The sequence below is a fragment of the Fukomys damarensis genome, unplaced genomic scaffold, assembly GCF_012274545.1.
Source record: "Fukomys damarensis isolate Sample0158 unplaced genomic scaffold, DMR_v1.0_HiC HiC_scaffold_32, whole genome shotgun sequence".
NCBI lineage: Eukaryota > Metazoa > Chordata > Mammalia > Rodentia > Bathyergidae > Fukomys > Fukomys damarensis.
Genome location: NW_022900944.1, coordinates 3,166,698 through 3,191,143, shown reverse-complemented (window position 1 = coordinate 3,191,143; position 24,446 = coordinate 3,166,698). Strand labels below are relative to the sequence as shown.

Genomic DNA, 24,446 nt, shown 5'->3' with positions numbered 1-24,446 from the left:
CGGCCAGGCCCCGCCGCCGCCATGGGCTGCCTCGGAAACAGTAAGACCGAGGACCAGCGCAACGAGGAGAAGGCGCAGCGCGAGGCCAACAAAAAGATCGAGAAGCAGCTGCAGAAGGACAAGCAGGTCTACCGGGCCACGCACCGCCTGCTGCTGCTGGGTGCTGGAGAATCTGGTAAAAGCACCATTGTGAAGCAGATGAGGATCCTGCATGTTAATGGGTTTAATGGAGAGGGCGGCGAAGAGGACCCGCAGGCTGCAAGGAGCAACAGCGATGGTGAGAAGGCCACCAAAGTACAGGACATCAAAAACAACCTGAAGGAGGCTATTGAAACCATCGTGGCCGCCATGAGCAACCTGGTGCCCCCCGTGGAGCTGGCCAACCCTGAGAACCAGTTCAGAGTGGACTACATTCTGAGCGTGCTGAACGTGCCCGACTTTGACTTCCCACCTGAATTCTACGAGCACGCCAAGGCTCTGCGGGAGGATGAAGGAGTGCGTGCCTGCTATGAGCGCTCCAACGAGTACCAGCTGATCGACTGTGCCCAGTACTTTCTGGACAAGATCGATGTCATCAAGCAGGCCGACTACGTGCCCAGTGACCAGGACCTGCTTCGCTGCCGTGTCCTGACCTCTGGAATCTTTGAGACCAAGTTCCAGGTGGACAAAGTCAACTTCCACATGTTCGATGTGGGTGGCCAGCGTGATGAACGCCGCAAATGGATCCAATGCTTCAATGATGTGACTGCCATCATCTTCGTGGTGGCCAGCAGCAGCTACAACATGGTCATCCGGGAGGACAACCAGACCAACCGCCTGCAGGAGGCTCTGAACCTCTTCAAGAGCATCTGGAACAACAGATGGCTGCGCACCATCTCTGTGATTCTGTTCCTCAATAAGCAAGATCTTCTCGCTGAGAAAGTCCTTGCTGGGAAATCGAAGATTGAGGACTACTTTCCAGAATTTGCTCGCTACACTACTCCTGAGGATGCTACTCCCGAGCCCGGAGAGGACCCACGCGTGACCCGGGCCAAGTACTTCATTCGAGATGAGTTTCTGAGAATCAGCACTGCTAGTGGAGATGGGCGCCACTATTGCTATCCTCACTTTACCTGCGCTGTGGACACCGAGAACATTCGCCGTGTGTTCAACGACTGCCGCGACATCATCCAGCGCATGCACCTTCGTCAGTACGAGCTGCTCTGAGAAGGGAACCTAAATTTAATTAAAGCCTTAAGCGCAACTAATTAAAAGTGAAACATAATTGTACAAGCAGTTAATCACCCACCATAGGGCATGATTAACAAAGCAACCTTTCCTTTTCCCCCCAGTGATTTTTGCGAAACCCCTTTTTCCCTTCAGCTTGCTTAGATGTTCCAAATTTAGACAGCTTAAGGCGGCCTACAGAAAAAGAAAAAGGCCACAAAAGTTCCCTTCACTTTCAGTAACTAAAATAACAGCAGCAAACAGAAATAAATAAATAAATAACTAAATGAAATAAATGAAACAAAAAATGAAACAAATGAAATAAATATTGTGTTGTGCAGCATTAAAAAAATCAATAAAAATTAAATGTGAGCAAAAAAAATAATAATAATTTATGCAAAACAGATGATAAAAAATTCAGGCTCCATTCATCAGACTGCTTATATGTATCTCCTACAGAGGAGTCAAAATTGTAACTGTTTCAGTTCTTTATATTCTGCCTTAGCATATATTTGGAAACCTGCACTAAGCGTGTATAAGATGTTTAATTTTCAATAATTCAAGATGTGAGAACTGAAGAGATCTGAAGCTGTTTGAAAACTACTACATAAGAAAAATGTGGTTATGTCAGGGGGAAAAACATGTTTTGTAAGTCATATTTTACTCCTCTAAACTCATGAGATTTTATCCATGTTTTTTAGGGCCTATTGAATTTATAAAATTATTGCTTATTTTCTAAAATTTTTTTATATTTCATAGATTCTAAGAGTTGTACACATGTGACTTTCAAAAAATACTCATTGAATTAATGAATTTTATTTTTATTTTACTTTTCTGGTTGCTAATTGATGGTGTAAGTGAATTTTCCTTTTAGTAGAAAACATGTCAAAACATAGACTAGTGATTAAAATTATTCTAATCTGATAGTAAATATTTCAAATAATTTGAAAGATATAGGCATTGTATTGGATTGTGTAAAAATAAAAACAACCGGAACAGTATTTTGATAAACCACAAAATAGAATTTCAAATTAAATAGTTGCTGTTTTAAAATAAATTTAATAAAATGGTGACTGTATTGCTCTTTTGCTTTCTATGTTACCATGATTCACATTGTTTTCTTATTATCAATAATTTCAACAGACATTCATTATGTATAGGATATAATGCTTTTGGTCTCTTTAATTATTTTTACTGTTATATGATGTTCCTCATATTGACTTTTAACAATTCCCAGTTTAAACTTGAAAGTGCAAAAAGACAGAATAACTGAACTCATTAATGTAGAATGCCTCATAGTGTATGAGATCATTACTCCCCAAATAATTACAAGCTAAATATATAAAGAAAATTTTAAACAGTTGAGAAGAATTAATAAATAACATATCAAAAAGTTATTTTGGGGAGGAAGAGATTTGAAAATTAAATATTTAACAACTTCATAAAAGATGTATGTCTCTAATTGTGAAATACTTCATGCATATGTTTAAGAAATTGTAGTACTGTGGACCAGCAGTTGTCAAAATGTGATTTCTAAGACCTTTTAAAGAGTTCTACAAGGTAAAAGTATTGTCATAATAATAAAAGGATATACTTGCCTTTTCTCTATGCTGACATTTATATTAATTGGGTGAAAGCAAGGCTGGATCAAAGTGCTGCATCTTACCATAGCACACAAAGATGTGGGTGGATTTCACTTCTACATGGATACAGTATTTTCCACAACCCAACAGTCTTATTTAAAGACAGAACCAGAAAACCCCACCAGACTGACCCATGGCCTTGAAGCAATAGTGAAAACATTTTATTATCCATTTTATTTGGAGTATATATTTTTAACACTGTGTGTGTTCATAAAGCATAATTGCTTTCTCATGGTTTAAATATCTAGGACGCTTCAAGAACATGCAAAACAGAGAGATGGAAGCAATTAAATGAGTTTTGGAGAAGATGGTGGAGTCGTGAACAGCAGAGAAACAGTGTCTATGAGATTTGGCATCCAGATGCAGGAATATGTCAATGTGAAGAAGAAAAGAAGGAAAGTGGGGCCCCAGAATCCAGCAAGGATCTTAAGCAAGAATGGAAACCCCAGGAAGAGAAAAGAGAGAGACCTGAAAACAGAAGGTGACAAGTGGGGCTTTCTCCTTGAGCCCTTACTCACAGTGTGTGAAGGGCTACTTGACCTGTAGATGCAGAGTGACTACTGGTGACCCCAGCGACCTCCATGAAGAAATGCACCAGTGGAATGGAACAGTGGGAACAGCAGACAGCAGTGGCTGGTGAGGTATTCTGGTTCACACATCACCCAGAAGAGGAAGATTGGCCAAAAGCCATCTTAGAGAGAGGCCAACTATGGGTTGGCTCAATCTAGTGGTTCCTAGTGTCAGAGTGAGGTGGAACTGAGTTCAAGTTGGCAGAAGGTCAAGCAGCTGAGTTGAAGCTGGCAGGAGGCACACAGAGTGTTGCAGTCTGAACAAATTGTATTCCAGCCTCAGAGCCAGCAACTCCGCTGAATGGTTCAGCCTTCCTGGGATTATTCACTATTCCACTGTAAATCTATGGCTAGCTTTCTGGGATTAATCAACATGGATCTGGGCTCTATCTGCTCACTATCAACCAATGACAGCAGTGACACATTCTGAAGTGAATATTTTTTCCTTCTTTTTATTTTTTCTTTTATTGATTGTTCATTCTTGTTTTTATATAAGTGTGAACATTGCTTCTAGTTTTTCTATTGTTGTGGTTCTGTTTTGTTCTTGTTTTTACTTCTTCCTTCTCTCTTTCCCTCCTATCTTCTTTAGCAGTTTCTCAAAGTTCCTGTAAACTTCTTTTGCCCTCAAGCCTCATTTCTGAATTTTTTTCTCTTCTTCTATTTCTCTATCCACCCCCAGCCCTTTTTAGATTATTTTCCCCTGAGGATAAAATCACCATATTGAGGTCATATTTACTGTATACAATTTTGTTTGTTTTAGATTTTTATGATATTATCACAAATATAGTCCATATAGTTAAAGGTGGCAAATTAATAGTTAACACAGTTTGTCATTTTCTAGGCTAAACAATGCTATTGTTATTGCTGATTGTACTACTTTAGCCAAAGTGATGTAATTGTTCTAATCAATTGTTTTTCCTGGTTTGCCAAGATTAAGATTGTCTAAGGTTCATAAATAATATTATAGGCCAATGCCAAAGAATAAGGGGTTAAGCCAAATAGGCAAAAAACTCTTCATCCCCAAAACACTGAAGAGTTGGGATCTTGCAAATGACTCAAAATCTAAGAGCCAGCTACACCTGGAAGACATCTCTGCAAAATAGTCATTTTCTAAAGGTTCTAAATACTAGCAATAAAGCTACTTTCCATAAGTAATTTACAAGCATCATTTCACAAATTAAACTTTAAAAAGTAGGAAATGGGAAGACATTTAAGCAAATGCAACCCCAGACTTCCAGCTCACCAAAGGCAAACCCAAGGGCAGTGAGGTGGAACAATTCAAAAGCTACCCACATGGACTCTCTGAAGTGGTAACTGTTGAAGTAATAAGGCAGATGAATGAGACTCTAGAAAAAATCAAATCAGAAATTGCTTGTTCTACATAATTTTGTAATTTTGCAATTCTACATAATTTTGGAGAAAAATCATTTAACAATTAAAATTATGATTAAGCCTAGTTTTCCTGCCCATAGGTCAGCTATGGCATGTTGAGACATAATTCCATTTTTGCCTCTGGTCACAGCTAACACCTCAGTAGTCCAGTGATGCAATGTTGCTCCAGGCAAGATTATACCAGCTGGAGACATCCCGGGGAGGAACAAAATCTTCACTTGTAATATTTCTTATACTTGATTGACCGAATAAAGGTGTGGCAAGCTAGGGGGATCTTTTGTCTTTGCTGCCCAGAGCAGCATTGAACAGGCCCAAAGCTCAGCTTCTCTAAGTTTCATTTTCTTTCTTTTGTAATTAATTAATTGGCTTTGTGCTTTCATGGCTTTCAGGAGACTAAGAATTACTGCAAAAGTTCTAGTAATTTTCCCTTTCCCTGATCCCTACAAGAATTTATAAGATAATTGCAGAGATGGTAACCATAATGAAAAATATGATTAGTAACTCAAGAGCAGATATAGATTTAAAAAAATGGAAGAGCTTAGAATCATAATGAAAACCATGAACACCCCCAACAGATTCAAACTGATATCTAAGAGGTTAAAAATTCCATTCAAAGTATATGCACCAGAATGAGCCAATGTGAGGACAGAATATCAGATATGGAAGACAGGATTGCAGTTAGCAATCATGAAAAGAAAACTTTCTCAAAAATAGCAAAGGACCATAAAAAATCAACCCATAAGCTGCTAGATGATGAAAAGAAGAATAATGTAAGATTCAATGAGTAAATGAAAAAGCAAGATAGTGTGCAAATGATATAAAAAACCTGTTCACGAAAGTAATGGCAGAAAATTTCCCAAGGGGGAGGTATCTGACATACAGATAAGTGAGGCATACAGAACTCCAATTAGCCATGATTAAAAAATCTATACCAAGGCATTTAATAATCAAGATTCCAGAAAATCAACATAAGGCCATAATATTAAAAGGAATAGAATATTAAAAGATGTTAAAGAAAAGAAAGAAATCACCTATAAAGCAAACCCATCATAATGACAGCAGACTTCTCAACACAAAGTCTCAAGTCAAAGAGAGTATGGATTAAAGTATTTCAAGTCCTAAAAGAAAAAAACCTCCATCAAGACTGATGAACCCCACAAAGTTGTGATTCAAAATTGATGAAGAAATAAGATACTTCCATGACAAAGAACACCTGAAGAAATTGATGAACACCAAATCAGCACTCCAAAGTGTTCTAAAGGCCAGGGATTTAGCTCAGCGGCTCAGTGGCCTGCCTCGCAAGCGTAAGGACCCGAGTTTGATCCCCGGTACCACAAAATGTTCTAAATGACATTGCTAAAGAGAAAAGGAGGACTACAACTCCATAAAGCCCCAACAGAATGAATCCACCCAGCAAGGCAAGTAGTTAAACACAGAGAGTAAAAAAAGGAACCAACAATAGGAAAATAATATGACAGGAAAAAGCCAATACATGTCAGTTATAACTATCAATGTAAATGAAAATTCACCAATCAAAAGAAACAGACTGGCAGGGCTGATCAAGAAGCAAGATCCAACAATATGCTGCATACAAGAAATATATTTAATTCTAAAAGAAATTCATGGGCTGAAAGTCAAAGATTGGAAAACGATGCTCCATGTTACAAGAACCCAGAAAAAAGCAGGAGTAGCTATTCTATTTGCCAACAAAATGGGTTTCAAGCCAAGACTGATTAAGAGAGACAAAGGTCACTACATCCTTGTAAAGGGAGTAATCCAAGAGGAAGAGATAACAATCATAAATATATATGCACCAAATACCGCCACACCCAACAATATAAAATAAACTCAATAAAAGAAAAAAAAATAAATATTAATGGACATGAAAAAATCAAACAAGCACTAATACAATTCTAGTGGGGGACCTCAATACTGAACTATCACAAATAGATCAATTAGGCAAAAACTTAACAAAGAAATATCAGAACTGAACCAATTTTGATCAAATGGACTTAGTAGAGTGTCCTGCCCAATAACATCAGGATACACATTCTTTACAGCTGCTTATGAGACTTTCTCCAAAATAGACTACATACTAGTTCATAGGACATGTTTAAGTAAGTGCAAAGGAACTGAAATTATCCCATGCATATTATCAGACCATAGTACAACAAAATTGGAAATCGATGGCAAAAGCCACACACACACACACACACACACACACACAAATACAGCACATGATAATTAAATGACATCCTCCTGAACTACCAATGGGTCATGGATGATATTAAAGAATTAGTCATTTTCTACAATTAAAAAATAATGTCAACACAACATACTAGAACTTATGGGATGTAATGAAAGCAGTGCTACAAGGGAAATTTGAAGTGGTAAATTCCCACTTCAGAAAACAGAGCCTGCTCAAATAAACAATGTAAGATTGAACCTCAAGCTTCTAGATAAAGAACTAGTCAAGACCAAATCTCTTATGAGGGAAGAAATCTTAAAGATCGGAGCAGAAATTAATGCAATGGAGACTAAGAAAACAATACAAAGAATCAATGAATCAGAGTTGATTCTTTGAAACATTAAATGAAATTGATAAATCCTTTGCCAACTTATCAGAAAAGGAAAGAAAAGCCTCAAATCCATACAATTAGGAATGAAGAGCGTAAAAATCACAAGAGATCCTGCAGAAAACCAGAGGATTATCAATACCTACTTTGAGAATCCATATTTTAATAAGATGGAAAACAGAGAAGAAATAAACAGATTCCTAGATACATATGAATTGCCAAAGCTGGATCAAGAAGACTTTAAAATTCTAAAATCCCAATATCAATCAATGAAATTAAAAACATAAATAAAACCTACCAACAAAGAAAAACCCTGGGCCTGATGGATTCACTGTTGAACTCGGCACGAAATTTAGAGAAGGCAGGGCTGCTCCTTGTCAAACTCTTTAATGAAATTGAAAGAGAAGCAATACTCCCAAATTCATTCCTGCTAGCAACCATTATCCTAATCCCAAAATGAGAGAAGGATTCAACCAAAAAAGAAAACTACAAGGCAATCTCCCTAAGGAACATAGACACAAAAATCTTAAATAATAAGATACTTGCAAAGAATTAAGGAAATCATGAAGAAGATTATACACTACACATTACCCCTTAATCTGATTTCACTATTCATTAATGAGTCCCAGCTGATATTTTGAAAAATGCTAAATTCTGAATATAAAATGAAGGGATTAAACAGATACCACATTTCATTAAGTGAACTTAGATAAACATAAATTAAACAATTTTAAAAATCAATGTAAAAATCACCACTAAAATTTCTAGAAAGCAAAGGCACACAGGATTATGAAGCTAAAATGTCAGAAAGCTCTGAATTGGTGTTTATGGCAGGAGGTGTCTTCCTTAAGAAATGATAGCTGTCAGGGATGTAAGCTCAGTGGCGTCATGGCTTCCCAACAAGCCTAAGGTCCTGAGTTTAATCTCTGGTACAAAGGGAAAAAAAAAAAGAAAAGAAATGATAGCTGCAGCCGGGCATAATGGCACATGCCTGTAATCCCAGTGCTCAGAAGGCTGAGGCAGGAGGATAACCCATGAGTTCAAGGCCAGCCTGAACTACATAGTGAGACCCTGTCTCAAAAACAAGCAAACAAACAAAAAAGAAAAGGCTGAATTGAGATTTGAGGAAGGACTGGAGTAAATTTTGAGGGTGACATGTATTTTTCTTTTTGAGAAAATGGATATGGAGGGCGCTATGTACTGAATGTTTATGTTCCTCCAAATGCATGCTTCAATTTTAACAGCCAATGTCGTGACGTTGGGGTAGACTCGTCTGGGGATGACTGGGTCACAAATCTGGAGGCCCCAAGAGTGTAATTAGTGTTTCTATAGAAGACAATGCACAGAGCTCCTTCTGTCAGGTGAGGATACAATGAGAAAGGGATCATCTGCAACCAGAAAGGGGGCCCTCACCTGAACTCCAGCATTCTAGCACCATGATTGCAGATGCCTGCCATCACAGCTGAGAGAAATGAATTTTTGTTGTTGCTAAGCTACACAGTTGATGGTACTTTAAAAAAAAAACAACAGTCTGAATTAAGACAATGAAAGAGGAAATCATGAACTGCTAGATTCATGTTTTTCTCAACTGGATGGTATTTGCTGAAAGACTAAGATTAACTTCAGAGGACCAAATTTGAGTAAAGATAGGATGGGAATATCACAATTGGGTCATTAAATATCCTACTTTTGAATTATCTAAGTGGTAAAGCCAAGAACATAGTTAAATATGGGAATCTGAATTCCAGAAGGAAGATCTAGGACTTGAAGAGAAATTTATTGAGTGATTTAGATAAGGGATAGCTTAGAAAAAAAATACAAAAATCTGAATATATTATATTTCTTTACTTGTTATTTACAATCTGTGATTTTGTAAGTGAATTTAAGAGCTTCCAAGAAAATTATGTATAGAAAATTTTAGTGAAATGAAGGAGAACGGTATTCATGTTATAAAAACATAAAAATATTAGTTGCTCTATCAAAACTGAGTAAAAGGTAGTTGCGTAACAGCACAATGATCATGACAGTGAAGATGGTGATGTCAAAAATATTTACCAGTACTATGTGTCTAGCACGATGTTAAGCCCTTGTAGGCATTATCCCTATTATTATTAAAAGAAATCATAAGGTAAATGTCCCAGTTTTCAGGGTGAAAGACTAAGGAATAGATACAAAATAGCCTAAGGTTACAAATCTATTTAAGTGAAAATCAGGAACAATTAGAGTAATCAGGTCTGTCTCCTCTTCTTTTTTCTTCACTATAATGCTGTTTTTGAGTATAGCACTGCGCTGCCAAAGTCTATCAGGCAAGATCTTTGGTTATAGGCTTCCCTCAAAAGAAATATGCTTTTTTAAATTCCTACACTTTATCAGTTCTATAAGTAATTACACTTTATCCAAATCTTTCCATTTAACAAAGGATATATTTCTTTCTTTCTTTCTTTTTGGTACCAGGAATTGAACTCAGGACCTTGCACTTGCAACGAAGGCACAGTGCCACTAAGCTAAATCCCAGCCCAGGGTATATTTCTTAATATGTATGTACCAGTTAAAACTATGATGCTCATAAATGCTTAAGTAGCAATAGAATAATAAACATAACATAAACGGTTTTATCAGTAATCTTAGCATTAATTCACTCATTCACTTATTAATATTTATATATATGTATATATATGCTCAGTATCAATTACTTATATATATATATAACCATGCATAATACAGACATTCAGAAAGTAATTTCCTATACTTTGTCATGAATTACAAAAAAACACTGACATTCTTTTTGTATCAGTTTTTTTCTCTCAGAATTTTTTATACTGTATTCCATAGACATAATGAGGGCTTAAAAGATTCAGAAAACAAATAAAGAGAAAAATCATATGACAATTTAATTTTTTGTCAAGGTTAGGGTACTTTTATTGGAAATCTGTGGCACTTTTGAAGTTCCGATAGGACAAAAATATTTTAAAATAAAACCATTGTTTTTATAATTCCTAACTGAAGACTTTAAAATGACCTGTACCCAAATAACAAACTCACTGAGAGAGAAATTGGGTAAATAATATCTTTCAGAATAGCATCCCCAAAAATGAACAACTTAGGAATCAATCTAAAGAAGGAAGTAAAAGACTTTTGCACTGAATGTTACAGTACTCTGAAAAAGAAGATCAAAGAGAATATAAAAAAATGGAAAGACATCTTTTCAAATCCACAGAGCTACCCATGAAGGTGACCACTAAATGACTAAGCAATTTCTGTACCCTACTTGCTTATAAGTAATTCTAAATTGAGAGGATCTGTGGCCACCCCATTTGGGACATCCCTCCTGGAAATCCAGGAGATATTCTCTCTAGCCCAGCTCTTTTACACAGTGTTTACAATAAACTGGGATCTCAGATGGAACTGGTATGTAAGTTTCTGGAAATGATGGATCCTAGTAGGAAGTGACTGCATCTCCCTTTAGTAGGGTGTGGCCTAGATACATGTTGCCCAGGGAAATTCATTTTTTGCCCAGAATAGTAGTTTACTATTTATTCTTTATTTTTATCAGTAGAGTTGGTCACTCTACCCTATCTCAGACAATTACAGTAGCTAGTGCCTTACTCATAAGCTAACTAAATAAAGTGTCTTCTACCTTTGCTCTGAAGAATGATCCTTAACTCCCATTATGGGAGAACAGGCAAAGACCAAATCTATCTGCTTTGTGCTAAAAAGAGTTGATGTAGGGGAGATGATAGTCAGGGAGTTTCTCTAGAAAGCTAATCAAAGAGGCCTTGTGTAGAAGTCCTGCTGGGTGTTACACTATGGAGTCTCTATAGGAGGGTCAATAAAGTGGACTCATAACAGCACAACCATTTCGAGTTTGACAGCCCTAGGTGAGAAGAAACACATTCAATTAAGAGATGAAGAATGCATGGTCCAAACATAAGAACTAGAATGAAAGATGGATTGAGGAAGGAGCCACGGTTAGACACTCTATTTAAGGGATTGCAATAAGGATTGTAATCAACTGGACCCTAGATCTGTCTTTTTATGGAGGTAATCTGTAAGTCTGACACCTATTTTATTGTTTTAAGATCTTATTTCACCCGATTTGAATTATTTATCAAAGACAAGTTTTATTCACACCCTGTAGTTTTAGCTGAAAGAAGGTTCAGAGATCTGTGGTTTTGAAGGACAACTTTATCCAAGAAATCTAGATTCTTCTTGAGCTTCTATAGCTGTTACTGTGGCTTTTTAGACTCAATGAACCATAATAGTGGTCAACTACAGGTGTAGCTGGAGACTGCCACCAGGGGTCAGTATAGTGATTAGAGCCCCATTTTTATATCTAGCCTTTATTACTACAGTATCATTTTTTATGCCGCTTGTTTATACTTTTCTGCTGGGTGTCTAACGCAAAGTTGAAGTGAGATTTTTCTTAATGAAAATTAACTTCTTTCTATCTTTCAAAATCAGTTAAGTCTCTTGAGAGGTTACATTTCGAACCATCTATCACTTATCTGCTAGGATGCCTCACTGTCTTGCTTGACCATATGGCTTCCTATGACAGCCTGGAAGAGGTTTTTAGTGATCCTCTTTGGTGACCCTCCTTTCAGCACAATATACACTGGTGGACTCCTGTTCTCTGAGGTCCAACAATATCCATGCTCAAGGGGTTGGGTGACTGACTAGAGTTGTAGGATCTTGTGGAAAAGTCCCCTTAGGTCCCGGATCCTTGTTGACTTTGAAGGGCCAGGACCAAAATATTAGCAGTCTTCTTAGCCCAGTCATCCTTTCTTAGCTTTGGTCTCCAAGCTTTGGTTGTTGAACACCAGGAGATAGTCAGTTACACCAGTATTGGAGTAAGAGCAGTAGTTTAACTATCTTATCCAGATATCAAGCACCTTGAAATATCTAGTAGGACCAGAGAACTGTTTTTTTATTTTAATCAGTCACATTCATCTTGGAAGTCAAATTCTTGTGCTATGGTAACATAAAAAGTTTTATAGGTAAGGTTTGAGATCAAGGGCAACATAGCATTTCATATTCCAATCATGATGGCACTGCTATCTTTGAAACACAGTAAAATCTCCATTTTCGCATAAAATAACTTTTTAATCAATTACCTTTTCACTCTGTTGGTGATTTCTTTTGCTGTGCAAAAAGCTTTCTAATAAAGTGAGATTGCCTTAATCTAATTATAAAATATTACATGACACAAAGAAACTTTTACCTGGACAACTTAACTTTTAACTAGCAATTCCAATATATCTATTAAGAATGTACTTATAAAGTAATTTAAAGTTACGGAATGCAATATAGGGAAATCATACCTATGACAGATCTGATATTGGTCATAGTAGACAAATATATCCAATGCTTTCAAAATATATTCTTGGGGAACCAACTCATCTTATAGGCAAAAATAAGTAACAAAAAAGATTGTCAAATATTATTTAGACTCATGAAACTATCTCTTGCCTATCAGACACATAAAGCCATCTGTGTGGCCCCCAGCAAATGAACACGGGCAGCCCCAAGGCCTGGAGGAGGGAATCTACCTGGCCAAGAGGGAACAGAGCCATCAGCACTTTCATTTTACCCAAGGAAAATTAGCATTCATCTTCTGGCCTCCACAACTATAAAAAAAATAGGCTTCTGTTATTTTAAGCCTTTCAGTTTGTGGTAATTTATTACAGCAGCCACAGGAATCAATGATGGCTCCATTCTAAAATGTCTGTGGAAGAAAAATTCACACATGACCTCCTGATAGCTGATCCCAGTAGTTCATATACTCATACTCTCTGCACTGTTTGACACTGATGATCACTCCTTCTTTTTATGTCCCTCAGTCGAGGTGATTGTCAGTTTTATATGTCAACTTGACTATATATATAGTCTCAGCTATTCAATCAAACATTGATCTATGCGCTTTTCCGGAGGTATGATTAAAGTCTATAATAACTGACATTAAATGATGGACATTATCTGGGTAGATCTGAACCAATCCATGGAAAGGCCTTATGTTGAGTTTTTTCTGAAGAAAAAAAAAATGAGGAGGATGAAGAAGAGGAGGGAGAGAGAGGTGGACTACTTCTACCTGGGCACTGCAGTTTCAGTTCCTTCCCAAGAGCTCCAGCCTGTGCATCCTGCAGCCTGCCCCAAAGATTTCAGACTTGCTTAGCCGGCCTCATTCCCTGCATGAACACACATACCCTAATGTACAGAACTACTGTTTCTGCTGCCTGGAAATGGGTAATTGAGAATTTGGCACTGAGGTGCCACGCTAGCCTGCCTCACTCACGTTACCAGCCAGTTTTCCAGTGTCCTTTGCTCTTTTCTACTCATTTTTTTTAAGGAAGAATTACTTATTTTGGATTACAGTTTCAGAAGTGTTAGTCCATAGTTAGCTGGTTTTCTTGTTTTATTTTCTTTTAATTTATTAAATTTATTGGTACATTTTAGGTATACCATATGATGACATTCATCATTGGAAATTTGTACCTTTACATTATACATCTTGGTTCTTATTTTTTTCCTCTTTTCCCTTGCCCTCCCTCCAACTTCTCCACCCCTATTTCTTATGTCCTAATGTTAGAAAGGCTGGAGCTCATATTTGGGCCTCTTTTTTATCTATTTTACCACACAGTAAATGATTTTAAATGCTGTCCTTGTGCAGATGCTCTGTATCTGTTTCTAGTCTCCAGCCTGGACCTGTTCCTTAAGCTGTTCTCTTACCCAACTATCAGCTTTTAACCCTACACTACGTTTCTATGAGGCATCTTAACATAATGTCTCTAAACCTGAATTTCTCATCTTCTTCTCAAAATTTGCTCCTCCTTCAGTCTTTTTAGTACATGAAATCTATCCTCATTTCTCAGGCTAAAATGTCAGAATCAGCCTTCATTTCTTCCTTTATTTCATATGCCTACCCAACATATTAATAGATATTCATGTGCACTCTATCTTTGGAATTTATTCCAAATAAGGACACTTTCTTCTACTTTGCACAAAAGTACCATAAACTTGTATGTATATAACTGCTTGAAAACTCTAAATGGCCTTTTTCTTCTGTCTTGCTACTGTTTCTCTCTCTCCCTCCCCCATCTCCCCTCCATAGATTAGTTAGCAGTCATTCTAATGTGTGAATCAGATCATGACATTCTTCCGTCCCCAACCCCCTGGAAGCCTCCAGATTCCGAGTAAAGACCTGAGTCCATCAACAGCCTGCTAGGGTTGGCATGGGTCGTGTCCTCCTCTGCCCTCACTCCTTTTCTCCCTCCCTTAGCACCAACTGTACAAGTCCTTTTGGATTCCCTTAAACCAAAAAAGTTCTTGCTGCAATCATTTTGAATCTGTTCATCTTTTTCTCTCTTCTCCCCCAGCCCATCCTCACATAGTTGTTTCCTTTACTTCTATTTTTGACATCTACCCAGATGATCCTTTATCCGCAGTGTATTTGTGGCTTTCCATTGATATCAGAGCCTCTTTCCACTCACTTGCTTTCTGTCCCTTTGTCTACTTTGTTTTCCTGTTTCACTGATCACCATCTAATACATGAGATGTGTGTGTATTTAGATTGTGTCTCTTGCCACTGCAATATGTTACTTAATGACTTGCCTCTCTGTATTGTTTACTGCCTTTTTGGGAAGTATAGCACAGTACTTGGCACATTGTGGGTACAGTATTCATGGAACAGTACATGAGTGAATGAGTAAATGACTGTGGTTCTTCAGCTAATGATTGCATGGGTCCATAAACCAATGTAAACAAATATAAGAACAATTAACAGGACAATCATGACAGCTTGGGTAGGACCAGCTGATTTCTTATTTCTGTAATGCTGCTTAATAGGTTAATTAGCAACACATTTTTCAGCAACCATTATTTTGTATGCTATTCTTTTTTACATGTGGTACCAAGGATCAAATCTAGAGTCTACCACATGGTAGGCACCTGTGCTACCACTGAGCTACACCCTTAATTCTAATTTTTCCAGGAGTATGTCTTCCAGAATGGTATGATGACTCCCTAGCACTCTAGATCACTTTTTAAAGTCCAAAGATAGAGGAAATTAAAACAGACAGAAAGAAAGGGAGAGAGACAAAGACAGACATAGAGATAGCTAAGACAGAGACAGAGAGAGGAGTGAGAGAGACAGAAGTAGAGCTGAAAATGTAATAAAATACTTGGTTATAATTAGATATTTAAGACCAACAAAACAAAACAAAAAAGGCAGGGGCTACTATGCCTCAAATTAATTCAGCTAAACTTTCCTGACTCCAGAAGCTCTCTTTACTTATCAGTGTGGAATACGCCTATGTTAGGCTTACCACATGCACCTCTAGGAGAGTGGGACACAGAGCACTGTGTGAGGCCAGACAGGTGTTCCCACATGCACTGGTGGGAAATGCCAGCCCTGAAGTAGCTTAGTGACTCCACTGTTAATTGGAAGAGTATTTAACCTGGTGAAACTCTTTTGACTTGGAGACACAATAAAAGAACTGTATTAAAAGAACATACTGCAAGCCTGTGGTGGATGGGTGGCTAAGAGCACTCTCAGGGTTCACACTGATGGTGCTCAGGGGCACAACGGGACGGATTTGTCTCAAATGAATGAATAGTTTGACACCTTGTTGCTTAAAAGTTGCTTATGCTTAAAGTACACTCCATAGCTAAAGGGCCACGCAGATGCCACATTACTGAATAGCATATGGACATCTCCAGGCTGTTAAAAATGATCACGCCAACCGTCTGTTTTTACTGGGGCTTACTGTACTTATAAGTTCTAAGAGGGGAGATTGCCTTTCAATGTAGCTCAGGGGACCTATATCGCCAAGGAAAGAAAGCAGGGAAAGCACTTGTGAACTTGCAAGAGAAACTTTATGTTTCAGTAATGGCTTCTCTCTTAACAATGTGGCAGTTTTGAATCTCAGAGAGGCCACATATATTTTAAAATAAAACCATTATTTTTATAATTCATAACTTAAACACTTTAAAACCTCCAACTAAATGCAGTTTGGTAGCAAGGGCGAAACGAATGGCCTTTTGTGTTTGGACATCAAAACTCATGTAGTTGCTGGCACAAACTTAATGAGTTCAAAAGCTGGCCCCAACTTCGTTGCAACTGCAAAGTTCTATTTGGGAAAGAAAGATAGCCTGAAGGAATAGCTGTGTTCTTCCTGTGATCCCCTACTGCTCAGTACTGCTCACAGCTTTATCCTCTTCCACAGGCACATCCTCGATGTGTTCCTCCCAGACTTCAATCTTCCACGTCAGGCACAGGGCAGTTGTAAGATGCACACTGCTCCCCCAGGAAGCAGCAGGGAGGAAAGGCGTGTTCACACAGCACAGACGAGTGCAAGGCATGGGGACAAACAGCAGCAGAACACGCCCCACTCCTACTATTTTGCCCTGGAAATATGGGGAGAAAAACTGTACTTGTTTGCCTGGAAACATACACTACAGCAGAGATAAACTGGGCAGCATGAGCTCCTTCCTAATATGTCCTCTAAGTATATAAAACTGCAAGTTATACATTACCCAAATTGAAAAAATTTCTGAGGACCATTTTGTGGAATGAGCTACCATTGCCATGCTGGATGCTACTCTTTCCTGGTCTCATTTCAACCACCTCGTATATTATATTTAATAACAATCACTTGTTTTCCTGAGTAAAGCTAAGATGGCAGGTTTTCAATGTTCTCACCATAAACATGTTAATTCGGTGAGGCAGTGTCCCTGTTCATAAGTTCTGTTTAGCTCTTCCACAATGTGTGTATTTTTACGTGTAACAAAATGTCATGTTTTACCTGATATTTATAATTTTATTCATCAATTTAAATAATCAAACATGAACAATTAAATGCATGTCCACATAAATGTATATATGTATGCACACAATTATAAAGCTCTATTGATAACAGGTATCTTGAAGACAGAACAGACAGAATCCATGTATTTGTCACACTAATAAAATCAATATACTAGGGCCAGGAATTTAGCTCAGCAGCACAGCACCTGCCTGGCAAGTGTGAAGTCCTGAGTGCAATCGGCGGTACCAAAGAAAGAAAAAATCAATATACTCTGAAAAAGTTCAGGAAAGCAGATGCAAAAAATCAGTGTTTTGCATGTTTTTCAGTACTAACATTTCTAAACCATCTGGAAACCCACATAAGTTTTAATTAGTATTAAAAAGCCCACCGTATGGTTTTTCTATAAAATGGAATGCTACTCAGCCATAAAGAATGAGAAATTAGATTCATTCATAGAAAAATGGATACATATTGAGGATATACTCCTAAGTGAAATAAATAAGTCACACATGTGTAAATACCAAATAGTTTCTCTGGTGTGAAAAGCTATAATCGTACATAAGATCCTAATGAGATTACTGGCAATGTGAAATAGGAAGAAAAGAGCTAAAGGTGTGGGGAAAGTGGGAAGGGCAGGGGAAAGGTAAGAAGGGAAAAGAAAAAAAAAAAGGAAAAAATGTTTGTAAATGGGGAGGGAAGGAGGAGGTGAAGGGAGGGCAGGGACAAGAGGAAAAAAATGAGAACCAAGACCTGTCATGTAAAGGTACAAGATCCCAATAATGAATGTAACTGTACTGTATAAGCCCACCAGCAGTTTATCTTAGTTGCCACATTGAAATCCTTTCTGATTATTTCATCTTTGAACATAGTTTCTGAGAATATTAATTGAGTTAATATTTAATTAAGTACTTCCAGTATGCCAGACCCTGTGAGGACAAATTAATTTTAGTAACACGTGATATAAAGTAATATTGTTTTTCTCTCTTTACATATTTCAGAGCAAAAAGATGCCAAATAACTTGCCTACTTGTTACATGACAGAGGCAAGCCCCTTGACTGTAAAGCCTGTATTCTTAACCACAGCCTAATACTTTTTGACATAAGATGACATAAGAGAAATACAAAATAATGCAATCCCTACACCTAGAGCTTTCAACTACATATGTATGGAATAATTTAAAAGGACTCTTGCATTTTTTAGCTCTTCAGTGCTATACCAAATTGTAGGGGCACAATCAGAGTTATTTGAACGGTATAAGATAAACAAACCAACAAACAAGTGACCACAAGAGGTTGGATGATCTGATTTGTTGACTAGTCATCCTAGTTGAATTTCTCCAATCATATAGGCCACCTTTATCAACACTATGGAAAACATTCATGTGGGCATATGTTTATTTTTACAAATGCTATCAAAAATTGTATCTAACCTGACACTAGAAGTGAGACAAGAGTTCCTGAGGTCTTCTGAGGCCTGGAGGGGCAGCACCTGTGTTTTCCCCAAAAGAAGACTTAACTGGAAAATAATCAACCTTGAAAACTAGAGATCAAAAATGCCAGCCCTGATTGCCTCATCTTACCTGCCATTGCAAAGTAGATAGAGAGCAAGCAAATAGTACAGTATAATCTTCTGTGTGACACTGGCCATCACCATGGTAATGACCCGTGCTTGTTTTCCAGTTAGGTCTTATTCTGGTATTAGTCAACAAAGCTAAATGTGAGAAGTAGTTAAGACTCAGAGGCCCCAGAACTTCGGCTTCTTTGAATTACATCAATTTCTATTCCTCATAATCTACCCAGCCCCAATCTCTTGGTAATTGTCACCAGCAGTCAAATAAAAGTGGGAGGCCAGGATTTTGCTGAGAGGCAATTGACTGCTGGTTGACTTGTAGCCACTGTACAACAATGCAACATGGGGCCAAACTCCATCTCCACTATTTAGGTTGCCCTTGAGTAAGTTACCTTATCTCTCTGTCCCACTGTACACATCCAGCAACTCCAGACTTCATCATAAAACTGGGCAAGTCAATGCGTACAAAGCACAGAAAATAGTGCCTGGCATACTGAAAGCCTTCCATAAGTGCTAGTAGCGCTATATTTTATCACTATTACTTCTCAGACTCGGTCATGTTCAAGGCAATGATTTTCAAAGCATTTTATCCCATTAGTAGGTCAGGAATTAGTATAAATTCTTGAGTTCATGAAATTAGTATACCAGTTGAGTTGTATTAAAAATGCAGTATAGTTATGTAAAACAGAATAAATAATATCAGAATTCAAAACATAATTTGGTGTAGGTAACAATTACTTTAGGGAACAAATATGTGTGTTTGTGTGTGCCTTGTTGTATCAGAAACTGAAATATATTTTCCTCTTTTACTGTTTTTTTCCATCCTTTTTTCTCTCTCTCTTCCCCTGCCCCAGAATGGGAACTGAACCCAGGGCCTTCTTATTAATCTACATTCCCAGCCCTTTTTATGTTCTATACTGAGATAGGTCTTGTGAAGTTGTCAAGTAGCCCAGGCTGGACTTGAACTTTCAATTCTTGGGCTTCAGCCTTTTCGTGTGTTGAGGTTGTAGGTATGCACCAACTATGCCCCTTTTCTCAATAACAATCATCACCACATATATTTGAAAATTACTGGCTTAGTATTTTTATATAGAAAGTATCTTGGCATCCCAATACCTGTGCAAAAAAAGAACTTTTAATTTTGTTGCAGTTTGAATGTCTGGCATTTAATTCATGAATACATAGTTACACAACACATTCCAAACACATTCCATGTTATAAGCACTGCACTATGATGTGAGGTTACAGCGACAACACAATTTGACACGATCCTTGCCTTACTTCTTACAACTGAAGCAAGCCCTCTTTAGCATAAAAAAAAAATCGCACTACTAATTATGAGATATGTTCCAATTTCTTAAAATAAATAGAGACAACAAGCTAAGAATAAACTGTAAAGAAATAGAAAATAATCTCACCAAAATTGAAGAGGAGACAAACATTTTTAAGCTGCACACAAGCTGGGTGTACCCTCTACTGCTCCGTGATTGTTGATGAAGTTGGGGAGAAGTGCAAATGTGGTTTATGATGTTTGTTTCTGACATCTAATTAAAACTGTATTTACCATCTAATATGCATCAAACTGCCTGCAGTTTAGTGTCATAGTAAGTACCTTCTTGAGAATATATAGCTTTAATAATATCAATATCTCCTAAAATTCAGATGTATATTTAATGTAGTTTTAATTAAATCCAGTAATATTTTGTCAGAAATTTGATGAAACAACTTACATTGTATATAGGACAATATATGTCCAGCTATAACGAAGACAACTATGCAAAAGAAGAATGGTAGTTGTGTTGCTTTATGAAAGCATTGCATTTATATTCTAAAAAACACGGTGTTGGTAAAGCCAAAAAAAAAAAAAAGAACAAATACATAGGTGAGACAATTTAAAAATATATATCTATATTTTAAATATATATATCTCTATATAAGAAGTCAATAATTTTCAAATATTCTAATAGTTAAGTTTAATGAGTAAAGGTATTTATTTTATAAGTAGGTTTCACCTGTTAATAAAAATTAAAATGGAATTTTTTATACATATAATTAAATTTTCAGTTAATTTAAGTCTTAAATTCAAAGGAAAATAACTCTCAGGAAAACTGAGGAGACTAACTGTATAGTTTACGGTTTGGGGAATTCTATTAAAATAGTTTCTGTGAATGTAGTTAATTGAAAAATAATAACATTATTTGCTTCTGTAAGCACTTTTGAAACTTTTACAGAAAAAGTAAAAACAAAAGAAAAAGAAAACCAAGAGTCTGGGAAAAATACTCATAATTCACATGATATACAATGGGTATATTTCTCGATGCAAAAGACTCTTTCAAACTGATTTGGAAAAATCCCAATGCGCAAAGCAAAATAGACAATTTATAGAATATAAAGAAAATAGCTAAAAAATACAAGAAGAGTTTCTCTAGTTCAAGGGTATGAAAAAAGTAAACTGAAGAATAATATAACTCCATCAGACAGGCAAATTTACCAAGACCTGTAATATTTTCCCTGGTGGGTTTGTAGAAATAAAGGGTAGTGATTGTAGAAATGTATAATATCAAAGCCTTTTAGGCATGTAATCTGTCAACCTCTGCTAAAATTAAAATTTTGCATACCTCTGACTGAGCATTTGGGGATTATATTCAATTTATCCCAGTACGTAATGGTATGATACAATGATATTTAGCACAGTATTTTTTTAAAGTACTCAAGAATTGTAAACAAAATAACTACCTATCAATAAAGGAATGGGTGAATAGGCTCTTGTAAATTTGTTCCATAACTTTATTATAAAATTATTTCAAAGACCTAAGTAGAACTATGCCTGATGAGTTGGAATCTTAAAGACATTTCCAAAAGGTAATTCTGAGCAAGAAAAGCAAGATATCAATAGAGTGCATATATTACGATTTTTGGTAAAGTAAGCAATAACCAAATATCACATGTGTGGGCATCTAGGTGTCTATACATTGTTCGAGAGTATATTTATATGTTCATGAGAGTGAGAGTATGGGTGTATATATAGTCTGTGTACCTGTGAATCTGTAAAAGATAACATAAATATACAGAAAATAGAGAATAAATAACTCTAATTTTAATGAGGTAAAGTGCCGATAGCATAGAGGAGAAAAAAAAATGAAAGCTTCATGTTAAAAGCAAATATTATTTGATCTCATTTATGTAAGTTTGTGTGTACATGTGAGAAAATAAAGATTACAAAAACAAATTAACAATTGTTAATGAAATGCTAAGGGACTATAAGAAAACCAAAAATATAAAAGTGAAAAATCAATCAGTGGACATCAACATTTGACATTAAATATGTAAGCCAAAAATAAGGTTCTAGTGACTTCTAGACCTCACTCTAATTCTGACCAAGAAATTTTGTTACTATCTCCATTTCCAGTGCTGCCTTTCTTTAATATTCATATTCCCCAGCCTCACCTTCACACAAACACTGCTTGCAACCACAAACTCAGGAATGCTCGAGAACAATCATGTGGCACAGAACTGTTCTTACTGAATCAAGTTTTATTATGAGTCCACTGGCAACAGTGAAAGACTTTTCACACGGAATTTGTTTTTATGCTCTAAAGATATTGCCATTTTTATGAATTACTGGACAGTTTTGTCACATCTTGAAATTTTAAGTGACTCAATGTCTTACATAGCATGTTCTTTATGAGGACCAAAGGAAACAAATTCTCTCAGTTGGCAGGATAATTGTGTCCCTGTGGACTTTAATATTCACTGGAAACCACATCTTTGACTGGTCTCTGTCTCGGCTGGTGGAAAGAGCGATATAGAGCTTTACTCCTAGTTTCAGATTTTAACCTCACATTTCTCACTTATCTTTATTTATCATCACATGGAGGTATTTTGTAAGTCCTTTCAAATCTTTAGGATCAGTTCAGGTGACAGACACATATCTTCACACAAGCCATCGCTAACTGCTTCTCCTTCATACAGAGGAACTGTAAATCGGTATTGTAAGACCACACCAATTTTGTTGCACATTTTATCTAAATTAACTCTCCCCTTCTATTTTTCTCTCTGTGTGTATATGTGCTCTTATTACAGAAAAAACAATCTACTTTTGGTATTTTAAAATTCTCAAAATAAAGCACCTCTACAGGCACAAATGTGTGGACAATTCCTCTGGAGGAAGGTTGGTTCTCTCCTACAGGAGGGGACCAGGTAGTGAGGACACCTTAGGAAGCCTCTCTATGACAGCCTAAAATCTAGTTGGGCTACATGTCCCACTGGGCTCCACATTAGGCAGCTTTTTGTCGCTGAAACAAACAGCTGAATTAACTTATATGGAAGCAGGAAAGACATTTCTGTTTATATTGGATTCATATTTTTCAGTCTATGCTCAGTTGGCCTGTTACTCTTGAGCCCATAGTGGGGCAAAACATCACACTGGGGATTATGTGGTAGAGTGAACTGCTTACCTCATGGTTGCCAGGAAGAAAAGAGGAAGGAAAAAGAGGGCCGAGATGTGCCCTTCAAGGGCACACTCCCAATAAGCTAACTTCTTTCTCCTTCTTTCCCCAAACCCTAAAAGTTGCATCCCCTTCTAACAGAATCATAGGCTGGTAACCAAATCTTTAGTTCTCAGAGTCTGAAGGACAGTTATGATTATTCCAATAAGCTTCTTCATAGTTAGGCAGTTTGTTTCAACTTGCATTGAATCTATTCTCTTAAAAAATATTCAAAAGAGAAATATGTAGACCAGTTTTCTTTGCTTGCACAACCATTTTTCTTCCATGATTTTTTTGGTTGTGCCAACATGGTAATAGAAGCCAAAAAAGTTCATTATGCTCTTATTCAGGCAAAATGACCATCATTTTACCATGTAGATATGCAGCTTCTTTACACCAAATACATACAGCTTTGAACAAAATACAGGAGAGGATCATACATGGCTGCTTATTTCTGACAAATACATACAATAAATTTATCATATTAAAATAGCTTAACACAATATTCCTTTGGGTGTGTGTGTGTGTGTTATACATTTCTTTTTATTATTATATTAATGGGGTGGTGATGAGAGTCGGGTAGTGAATGGATATGGCCTTTCCTGAATGAGACCTCAAATCTCTCATCACTGGATCAATCAACTTCTCTGAGAGTCTCATTTGCCCATCAAGGGGAAGGTGGAGGATTCAGGAGAGCAGCAAACCCAGCTCTCTTTCGGCTAGAAACAGGCATTCTTCCTCAGACGTTAACACTTTTTATTCCCTGAAAGAGTCCATACTATGCTTTAGGGACAATTTGCCACCGAGCCACAGCTCTCCCAGTAAGTAAAATTACTGCTGTCTCTAATAGGCTTCTAATACGCTAGGGTGACATTAGTGATACTGGCCATGAGATATGTCTGACACAGGGCACAGGATTGGAGAATTTTGGACCAGGAGCCACTCATCCCTCCCATACAAATAACATTTTCCTGAGCTTAAGTACTTAACTCATAATACCATTACTGAGGAAAGAAATACTTTCCAAATACCAGTGGAATAATCTACTTCTGTGACAGTCTCCCCCACTAGACTGCATACTACCCAATGAAACCATTCTGTCTGAGCTTACTATGTGTTAAATAAAGGTAGAAATCAGGCTTAGAAGTAAAAAAAAAAAAAAAAAAAAAAAAAAAAAGGGGAGAGCCGACAGTAAACTTTTTA

General features: G+C 37.0%; 2 protein-coding genes and 1 long non-coding RNA gene across 3 annotated transcripts in view; 1 reads left to right on the top strand and 2 right to left on the bottom strand.

The window, feature by feature from the left end:
• The window catches only part of Grid2 (glutamate ionotropic receptor delta type subunit 2), a 405,281-nt gene that overhangs the window by 153,269 nt on the left and 227,566 nt on the right, over nucleotides 1–24,446 (bottom strand). The window lies entirely within an intron of this gene.
• The window catches only part of LOC104850623, a 55,926-nt gene that overhangs the window by 30,465 nt on the left and 1,015 nt on the right, over nucleotides 1–24,446 (bottom strand). The gene's annotated exons all lie outside the window — the stretch shown is intronic.
• Nucleotides 7–1,330, top strand: LOC104850622 (guanine nucleotide-binding protein G(s) subunit alpha). Its single transcript, XM_010607656.2, has one exon. The coding sequence runs from the start codon at nucleotides 22–24 to the stop codon at nucleotides 1,204–1,206; it is 1,185 nt and encodes a 394-aa protein (XP_010605958.1). The 5' UTR covers nucleotides 7–21; the 3' UTR covers nucleotides 1,207–1,330.